Source organism: Mercenaria mercenaria, chromosome 4 (assembly GCF_021730395.1).
Source record: "Mercenaria mercenaria strain notata chromosome 4, MADL_Memer_1, whole genome shotgun sequence".
Lineage (NCBI taxonomy): Eukaryota > Metazoa > Mollusca > Bivalvia > Venerida > Veneridae > Mercenaria > Mercenaria mercenaria.
The window spans coordinates 98,460,746-98,471,030 of record NC_069364.1 but is presented as its reverse complement, the minus strand read 5'-3'; the positions used below and the strand labels follow the sequence as shown (position 1 = coordinate 98,471,030).

Below are 10,285 nucleotides of genomic sequence, written 5' to 3'. Positions count from 1 at the left end.
ATCTACCAAAATAAGTTTTTACCAAAATGTTCTTATCTCTTTAACTTTAGCTTTTACAGCAGAAAGACATGATACTAGTAGCTTTGTAGTAGTGCAAAGGCTTGAAAAATCGATAAAAGGAGTTTTATATTATTGTATATGTGGTTTAGGAACCCAATTAATTAATCTACTGATCATCTATTCGAACTTTCAAATAAGTTAAGTTTTAATATATAATACGATAAAACTGATATATTTGTTAGGCAGGAAGTCAGAATTAAGACCTGAGCAGTCAGTGCACTTCAAACTGAGAAAGAGATTTGATAAAATTAATAGTGGCCAGTCTTTTAAAATGAGCTCTGCTTTGCTTTTTATAACATTGTAACAGGATATTGAACTAATTTCAAAAATAGTTTATGAAAATAAATACTACAGCGTATTATCCTTAATTATAGAAACATGATCCATATCGAGCTCTGTTCCTTTCATGAAAGATTAAGTATAAGAAACAAAATGTTTTATTCTCTTAAAAAACTCAGACGGGTTAAACTAAACAAAATTGAAAGCCTTCAATAAATCCATCCCGATAACGGTAACTATTTAGTAACATTTCGTTTGTAATTTGTGCATTTCTATGAAAAAAAAAATCCTCTAAAATTGAGCAAGCTCCTACATAATCAGTACGTTGTATTTGACAGACTCCGTGGAGTATTGGTCGGTTGTTATGGAAATTGCAAAGCTTAAAGTCGCCTCATTTTTTATTTTAATTTGTTTTAAATTCAAGCACATTTTTAAAGACCATGCTGATCCAAAAAAGAAAATAACGCCTAAACATTTCACCTCCCAACATTAATTTCATTGATTTGATAATAGATCTCCCCTTTTAAATGTTTGTACTTTGAATGTCGACTAAAGCTTCGAGAACATTGTTCAGTATTTATCTTGAGCTATACATTCTAACAGTATTAACATAAACCTGCTTTTCAGTAGTTTGCATTTAAAATTTGTCTGTAAAGTAGTATAGAAGATAGAGATAAAAATAAATGTTCAAACTTTGGGGGATCTATTTATTCATTTTGTAGCATCTTCAGAATTATAAAACTGACATAATGACTGTTTATTTACTTTTTACAAGACATTTTAGCATATGATTGTTGATTTCTATTGGACAGGAAGTATAAAAGGAAATAGTTTGTGTAATGCATATAGAAAGGTTAGCTATTGCTCACAGTTAATCTGTCAAAACCTCCATGTTTAGTGCATGACACTGATCGGAAATAGTTTGTGTAATGCATATAGAAAGGTTAGCTATTGCTCACAGTTAATCTGTCAAAACCTCCATGTTTAGTGCATGACACTGATCGGTCAAAGTTCCATGGCGTTCCAATGTGTTGTTTTTCCCTTGTTGTTTACATACTAAACATTTCTATGCTTTTATATGCCAAATATATATAACTTAAGAACAAATAAAAGCGGCAGGGAAAATTCACTTACAGAAGACTTGTTCTTTCGGCTCGAAACAGCGTTACACTCTGACTGGAAGACTAACATATACAAGTTAAAGCGAAATTATTTATATGTTGATATGTTCTGTACATATACAATAAATATAATTGAAAAAGAATCAATTATATGTATGGCTGTGTATTTTTTGTTGAAAAAAAAAACAAAAAAAAAAAAACAAAAACAAAAAAACAGATAAGCTCAGCGAAAGGATCAGATGCGTTACGTAATTCACGCTTTCCTGTCACGTGCTTGCCAAATTGAAAAATTATTGGTACAGTAATTATACGTAACTATTAATAGTGTATTATATAGTTAAAACCCTAACACTTGCAGTCAAAAATCGAGAAAGAAATTCATAGAAATTAAAACGACACTTGTCTCTTCAATATGTGTTCAATGGACGGAATCTTGTAGTTAAATAAAAGATAGTCCTGTATATAAATGTGTCTTAGATCTTCAAACAGTTCTTGTGGTAATGTTTTAAAGTATTTTGACATCATGTCTGCCGATGGCACATGCTTATAATATTCTTCTCTTTTTTGAAACTTGACTCTATCCTCAATACTGAGAAGTTTTAAGAGAGCGGCAACGTCTTTCTTAAATGATTCATATTTCCCAATGAAATTATACTTTACAAGACATGGGTGACAAAGGTTACTGACCGAGTCCCAGTGTTCATTGTATCCTTCTTCGATTGTTCTCCAATGTAGCAAGTATTGAACAAACTCTGTAAAATTTACTCCACCTTTATCGGGAGACATCTTGCTAGAAATGTTTCGGGATATGCTTTTGATTTTGCTACTTACATAGTCTATAAATCTAGGGTCATTTGTTAGAATGAATTTATTCCTAAATGCTGAAAAAACACGCTCAAGCGGTTCTCGGACAAAAATTATGTTCTTATAATGATTTATTCGGTACTCGATTTCTGGCTTCGAGTACCTATCCAAGTTGGTTAGCTTTTTTTTCAAAATATGGACATCTTTCCCTTTCAAAAGAATAGGATTAGATACATTATTGTTATCATTGAGTGATAAAAATATACGCAACAAATATGTACATGCAACCTTCGGCACATAGCAAAACATAGCTTTGTTCTTGTCATCTACGAGAATGTGTTTGAATCTCATTTTCTGCTTATCCTGAAATTTATATCCATGCTTGCCAAGCCTGTGGCACATTTGGTTCAGCTCATCAACCCGAGCTCTTCTCGTCACTTCTGCAGTTGCATATCTATACTGAAGATAAACCAGAGTTAATTTTAAACATTTTCCAAATCTTAGACTAATATTTTGTACATGGTCTGCTGAAATCGCAAAATAAATTTTCAGTAAAGTTTATGTTGATACGTAAAAGAAGGTTTAGAAGCGATTAAAAGGGTAAATGGTTGTTTTTACATTCTAGAGGAACCCTTAATTAAAAATTGTTTTGGGACAAACAGACAAAAACTCTATCGAACAATGCAAATAAACACTTTACAATAAGTCATAACATGTAGTACATTTTGTTGCTGCCTCATGAAACATAAAAAATGTAAACAAATATTTGCTTGTTGCGTGGAAATATTTTGAAAGCAGATCTCATACATTTGTTCGAAGTCAGATTCGACAACAATCATGAGTTTAGGTGTTCACACAAAAGAAATTCTGCATTGTAAGATGTTATTAGATAGAAAGAACATTATTGTTGATGCACCATGACATGTTAGGTCTAAATGCGGCGTTATTCTTGATTTAAGTTACATCACTAAATTTAGTTAATTTCAGCACGTGTTTATAGCAATTAATGCGTTAGCTTTGCGGTGATAATAACGATATTTCTCGGGAGGTAAATAAAATAGTAGGAAAACAGTGTGATCAAGTATATATTTTAGCAATTCGGTGTTGTTTTTTTTTCCATTGCGTTATATTATCTAATAATGGATAATGCCTTGTGGGCAATGATGGTAGAGCAGAAAATAAACTTAAGGAAACTGTTATTTAGGAATTTATTTCGAAGATAGTATGAACAACACTTCGCGAATTAGTCGCTAGTATTTAAACGAAACGTAGGTTTAAAAGTATTGTTTTATTTATACAGACTGTTTTGTCGTATAGTTCATCAAACATAAAAAGAAATGGAAAGTTTGATTTTTGTAAAGACTGAATATCTCAAAATTCAAAATTACAAGGTGTTTTAACTTATTTAAAACAACTTTACAACGGCCTATATTCGACCAAAATAGTTTTGACTTTTATAAATTGCAACTGCATGTAAAAAAAAACTTCTCAGGCCGGACAAGAACGAAAAAAAAACATGGGTAGAACCGATGGATGCTCCCCAACATAAAGCATATTAATCGCATAGTTAAATAACAACAGTGGAAAGCATCGACTGTGCGTATACCTATAATGAAGTTTTTAGAACTGAAAAAGTAGTAGAAAAGCTATAGTTCATATTAAATAATAAAAGGGCATATGTACAGTGCACAATGCATTTCTTACTAAAAGTGAAGCTTTCTACGAATTATCGCTGAATTCGTTTATTTATAGGCTATTTATGTATCAGTATAAGTAGTATAAGAATTGTTTGTGCGAAGTCAATCTGACCCCCCTGACCTATAACCCCTTGGTCCGAACCGACCAATGCCGGACAATTTAAAAAATAAGAAAAAAACAGGTTTTCAGGTTGCTTTAACTTGACAAAACCTTACCAATTAACAAAAATGAGAACAAAATCTAAAAATATTAAAAATAATTAACTATAAAATATTTAACTATAAAATGTACCTCCTGTAATATTACTTCCGAATTTCTTATTTATATACTAACTATTATACCGCAGTTAAACAGACGATTTATTGTCGCATTCCTTTTATCAGCTGTTATTTGCAATAATCAATAAAGCGGCACCGGTGCATTAAACCAATATTTGTTTAAAGTTGTTGATATTGATAAACTTGAAAATGACCCCGGGTGTTGATAAATAGTTTTTGTTGTAAACAGTTTATTGAGAATTACGCTGTAATCCGTCTGCACTTAATGACCTTAGTATAGAACGTTTCGCAGACGACATATGTGTCAGTTTTTGTTGAAACAGTTTATTGAGAACTACGCTGTAATTCATAAAAAATTTTAAAAACCATTAAACGTATAGATTATAGCTTTGTAATTTGGTGACACACGGTGTGTTTACAATCAATATTATAAGTTAAACAGACGATTTATTGCATTCCTTTTAAGATAAACATATATCGAGGAGTTGTTTATACAACATATTTGATCTTACTTTCAATTAGTAAGTATATTATTAGGGTACACATAGTAATTAAACCTTTAATCCAAAAGTCTGTTTCTATCATAGGATACAGGTTCATCCGATATGTAGAATTTGATGTAACTATCCGCCAAAAGCGAAAATGTTACTTCTGTAGATTTTGAATCGTCATAAGGATGAATATCAAACATTGTTCCTTGTTTTAGATAAATTTTAATTTTTTTCTTATACATAGATATTAACTGATCAGTGTCAAAGTCCTCGGCTGTGATATTTACATTATCAGATGTATTCAATAAAAGAAAAGTTGGAATAATACTCAACCACCTAAATATAAAATGTGATATTGGACTTTTAATCGGTTTATCCGGTTCACCTATAGGTCTGGCCCCCGTTAATAAAATATTAATATCTATTATATAAATTCCAGTTTTTTCGACTATAAACACACCCTTCAAAAGCACATCTTGTGCAATTAATTTATATTCTTGGTTTGTTTTTATAAAATCTTTATAATCTACAATAATTCCAGGTCTAAACTGAAATGTATTTAAATAGTTCAGACCGGTCATATTTTCATATGTTGAATATATCCAGGCACCACCACGGTTAAAATACTTTTTCATTTTTACATAATCATAAAAGCTTTTATTATAGTATTCAAAGAGAAACACTTCATGTCTCACTTTTTCTATTTCTTTTTCCAATTCTTCTTTTATTTTTTTGTCTTTCTTTTTAAGTTTAAGAATTATTTCAGCTAAATCATCAACTCGTTTTGTTGTAGCAACTTCAGAAGCAGATAAATTGTCAACAACACCTTTTGTTCTAGCTAATTGTGTTTCTTGTTTTAAGAAAACATTTTTTACTTTTGTAATTTCTTCAGCATTAGTGGTAATTTCTTCGACATTAGCGGTTATTGCTTTAGTATTAGCAGTAATTACTTGGGTATTAGCAGTGATTGATTCTCCTTGTTTATCTGATATTTTTTAATTTGATCATTAATTATCTTAATTGCTTCTTCTTGTTTAGCTGATATTTCAACTACAGAGTCCAAATCATTTATTATTTTTTTAATTTGATCATTAAATTCATTAATATCTTCTTGTAATTTTTTTGTAATATTACTTAATTCTGCATACTTTAAATTGTGACGGTTGTCAACAATACTAATCCAATTTCGAATTTGTTTTTTAAAGTCATCTATTTTAGAATTAATTTCTTTTTAAGGTTATCTAATGCTGTATCATGATCATCACCTCTTTGTGAAGCTGCCTTTTCCAATTCAGATTTATATTCTGCAAATTTATTTGAAAATGTATCGAGTAAATCTTGATTCCCTTTTGCCATTTCAGTATTTAGTTTATTTATTTCTGTTCTGATTTCTAACTGATACATATTTTGTAACTTTTTCTCAGCTTCCATAATCTTGTCTTTTAGTTCTTCATGTTTAATCATACTATCTTTTAATTCTTGAACTTGAGTGAATAAAATGTTTAAATTAACTCGAAATACTTCTTTTATGTTGTCATCTGTCAAATCAGATTTCTCTTCAAGTTCTTTAATAGAATCAACCATAGCTTTCATTTCTTCTTCAATTTTACCTTGTAATTGATTAATTAATAATGAATTCTTTTTAAAATCTTTTGTTAATTCTTCAATATTCTTTACTTCTACTTCTAGTGTTTGTTTTATACTTTTGATGTCTTCAAGTTTATAGTCATCTATTACACTTTGAATTTTTTTATACACAAACCGTCTTGGAACTGCATCGTTGGGTTTATCTGGATTTCCTAGGTTGATTATTTCATTACCTCCCATATCTAATGCTCTGTTCATTGTGTTATCAAGTTCCTTATTTCTGTGAAGATACGATTCCGTTTACTTTTTAAGCTTTTTGAATTGTTTTTAGTAGCATAATCACTTAAATCAATATCAAATTTAACTTTACTTATACTGCCAGGTTGATTAATTTGTTTTACATCATTAAAAACTCCCATTATATAATTATTATATATTACCAGTAAAGTTTTTTCTTAAAAACTTCCTTGGTTTGTCAATATATAAGAAATCATATTTTTGATTTGTTGCATTAGCAAAAGTATCACGATCCATATTTTGTTCATCACAAATCCTATTATTTTCCATTTTACCTGGACTTTCAAATAAAATATAATGTGAACAGTTAATCCGAATATCCTTTTGTGTTATAGTAAGACTGACTTAAATAAATAACACAACAGTTTTTGTGGCGTCCTTGAATAAAGTATTTTGTTATTTCATTTTGAACCTTTTTATCTTCACATACAAAATCATCAAATATTACTACTTTTTGTTAATTCTGATTCAAGATTCTCACAAGGTTCAATTTGGTCGGGATCAGCTGAATATTCAAGTATTTCATTTGGATCTACTTTAATTTTTTTTGCAATTTCATTTAAGTGATTTATTAAATCTTGATATTTAGATTGTTCTAGGTTTTTAGCATACAAGTATAATTTATCATAATATATAAGAGGTTTTCGAAGTATATGCATTAGTGTATTTGTTTTTCCAGATCCCGACGATCCACATATTAACATTCTAAAACATGAATCTGGCATAAAAGGATAAAATTGTTTAAAGTTATTGGATTTATCATTTTTTGTATCATAATTTGGAATTTCCATTTATATAATATTACATTATTTTACAATATCTTACATTTTCTTACATTATTTTACATTATTTTACATTATCTTACATTATTATATAAATGCAATCAAAACTTAATGAAATAAGAATAAGAAAAAAATTAGTCGGGCAAAAGATGAGAGATCTTAGAGAAGAAATAATGAGAGAAAAAATAAGAAAAGCTACAAATCGGGATATGTATACTGAAATTTATAAGCCAATTACTGAAAAAATAGAAAGCCAAAAAGAACAATTATCAAGTCAGTTAAAAGCATTACCTGGAATAAAACAACAATTAGCATTACTAGGTGATGAAATGAAAGACATACAAACATACCAGGGTGTACCACAACTATTCCAAGAACCGTCAATTACATGGTCTCCTGAAGATGTGGCGAGGGAATATAAAAAATACAGGGAAATAAACAAAGAACCTACTGAAAAAGAAATTAAAAAAGTACTGAAAGATTATGAAAGAGAACAAGCTTTAAAATCGGCTTCACCAATAGATTGGGGAGATGAATCTGTTGGACGGGTTTCTCAAGATGAACTTAAAAGATTAGAAGATTATGGAAGAGAAAAGATGGGAATAACTGAAACAACTGATGATACAACTAAAGAATTTCCTGAAATTGTTGAGACAAGACCAAAAGAAAAGGAAATACCTACAGTAGATTTAGATGCTTTTGTGGATAATGATGTTTTAGAAGAATATGAATATTACAAATCGTCTGAAATGTTTAACTTTTTTACTGCAGATGAATCTGATCCAGATAAAATAAGTAAAGACGATCTTAAAGCTACAATAGATAAGGTTACTGAAGATATTAAAAAATTAAATGGTCCAATAACAAGCAAATCAAGATCAAAAGATCCAAATAAACAAGAAGAAGCAAAAAAATTAAAACATGATCGAGATGAATTATTAAAGTACAAAGACCGGTTAAATCATATTCTTGGTATGGCTTCTACATATAAAAAAGGAAAAGGAATAAGATATCATAACCCATATAAAGTTTTACCAAATGGACAATATGGTAATTTAATTATTAACTTAAATAAACTTTATGGTCAAAATAAATTAATTGCTAAGGATAGAATAACTGGAAAGGAAGTAATTAACACTAAAGTAGATGATGATTTAATTGATTTGATTAATAAAAGATATAACAATAATAAAAAACATTCAATTCATTCAAGAAAAATATTCAAAGAATTAACAGAAAAGTCAGGATTACCTATCAATAAAAGATCTATGAAATTTAAAAAAGTAATTAGGGGACAAGGTTATGACGTTTGTCCATGTAATCCAAAAGAATTGGTTAATGACTTAGAGTTAATTTGTGGTTCAATTAATGCTGGAAATAATAATGAAGAACTAAAAAATGAAGGTATTAGAATAATTGATGAACTATTAAAAATGAATTCTCTTTTACCAGAACAACATGAAAAGTTATATAAAAATTATTTTTCTTGAATTTAGATTTTAATTAAAGTTTTTAATTATATATAAATGGAACAAAAAATAGTATTAAGTTCTGAAACAGTTAAAGATAATAACAAAAATACTCCGAGTGATTTTACAATCAGATTTAGTCGTTCTTTAATTTTAGATAAAAATAAAACTTATGTTGTTGGTTTGGATAGTATTAACACTATGACCTACTCTTGGCATAATATTAGTGATGAATATGACAATAAAAGAATTCGTTATCATAATGGTAAGGATTGGAAAGATATTATATTTACAAATGGTTCTTACAGTTACACAGATATTAATAATTATATTAGGGAAACATTAATAAATAATGATGATTATGAATTTAATAAATCAGAAATTGCTCCAATAAGTTTGGAATTTGATTTAAGTAGTTTTAAGATTTTGATTTCAATTACAGATAATTTTAAGTTGGATTTGGAAATATCAAATTTTCATACATTGCTTGGATTTGAGAAAAAAAAATTAGACAAAACTGAATGGGGAACTAAAACACCAAATATAACTAACTCTGTGGATACAATTTACATTCATTGTGATCTTATTGATAATTCACTTGTTGATGGTAATTTCAGTGATATTATTTATGCTTTAAGTACTGCAGATTTAACAAGAGCTTATCCATTTACAAAAGAACCACAAAGAGTTGGATATTCTGAAATTAATAAATATATTATAAATTCAATTAGAATATATATTACAGATGTATTTGGTAGAATAATTAATTTTAATGAGGTTGAAACAAGTTTTACATTAATATTAAAAGAAATTAATTAAAACTAAAGTTTTAAAACTTTTATTAAAATTTAGTTTTATATAATGTACAAAAAAGTTTATGACAAAAATAAAGGAATATTTATTTATGTTGATGGTCACACAGGAGAAGAAATCATACACGGGACAGGTATCTTTGACACTTTAACGAAATTGCTTTCAAGTTCAGCCGCATCTTCAATTAGCACAGCTGGAAAAAAAGCTTTGGAAACAGCAGGAAAAGCAGCACTTGAAAGTGGAACAAAAAAGGTTGGAACAGAAGTTGGAAATTTAGCTGTAAATAAAATTTTTGAAAAACTTAAAAAGAAACCTGCTCCAGCAGTTGGTAATTTAATTGCCAAGGAATTACAAGAAAAGAATAACAGTAAAAATAATAATAAAAATAATAATAAAAATAATAATAAAAATAATGATAATGAGGAGGATATTCATATGAGAATAAATAGAATATTGTCAGGATCTGGGACTTTAGCTCGTGCTGGAACTTCAGCTCAACAAAAACGTATTAACAGATTAATTTATAAAAAATAAAAACTAAAATAAAAACTAAAATAAAAAATAAAATAATATATAATATATACATGTTTAGAACAAAAGAATATT

At 28.5% G+C, this 10,285-nt stretch overlaps 1 protein-coding gene across 1 annotated transcript; it reads right to left on the bottom strand.

The window, feature by feature from the left end:
- Nucleotides 1-1,542: 1,542 nt before the first annotated feature.
- On the bottom strand, nucleotides 1,543-2,698 carry LOC123553617 (carbohydrate sulfotransferase 11-like). Its single transcript, XM_045343297.2, has one exon. The coding sequence runs from the start codon at nucleotides 2,664-2,666 to the stop codon at nucleotides 1,848-1,850; it is 819 nt and encodes a 272-aa protein (XP_045199232.2). The 5' UTR covers nucleotides 2,667-2,698; the 3' UTR covers nucleotides 1,543-1,847.
- Between the last annotated feature and the right edge of the window lie 7,587 nt (nucleotides 2,699-10,285).

Coding starts and splice junctions, on each gene's coding strand:
- LOC123553617 (XM_045343297.2), bottom strand. CDS start 2,666: ATGTGCCACAGGCTTGGCAAGCATGGATATAAATTTCAGGATAAGCAG.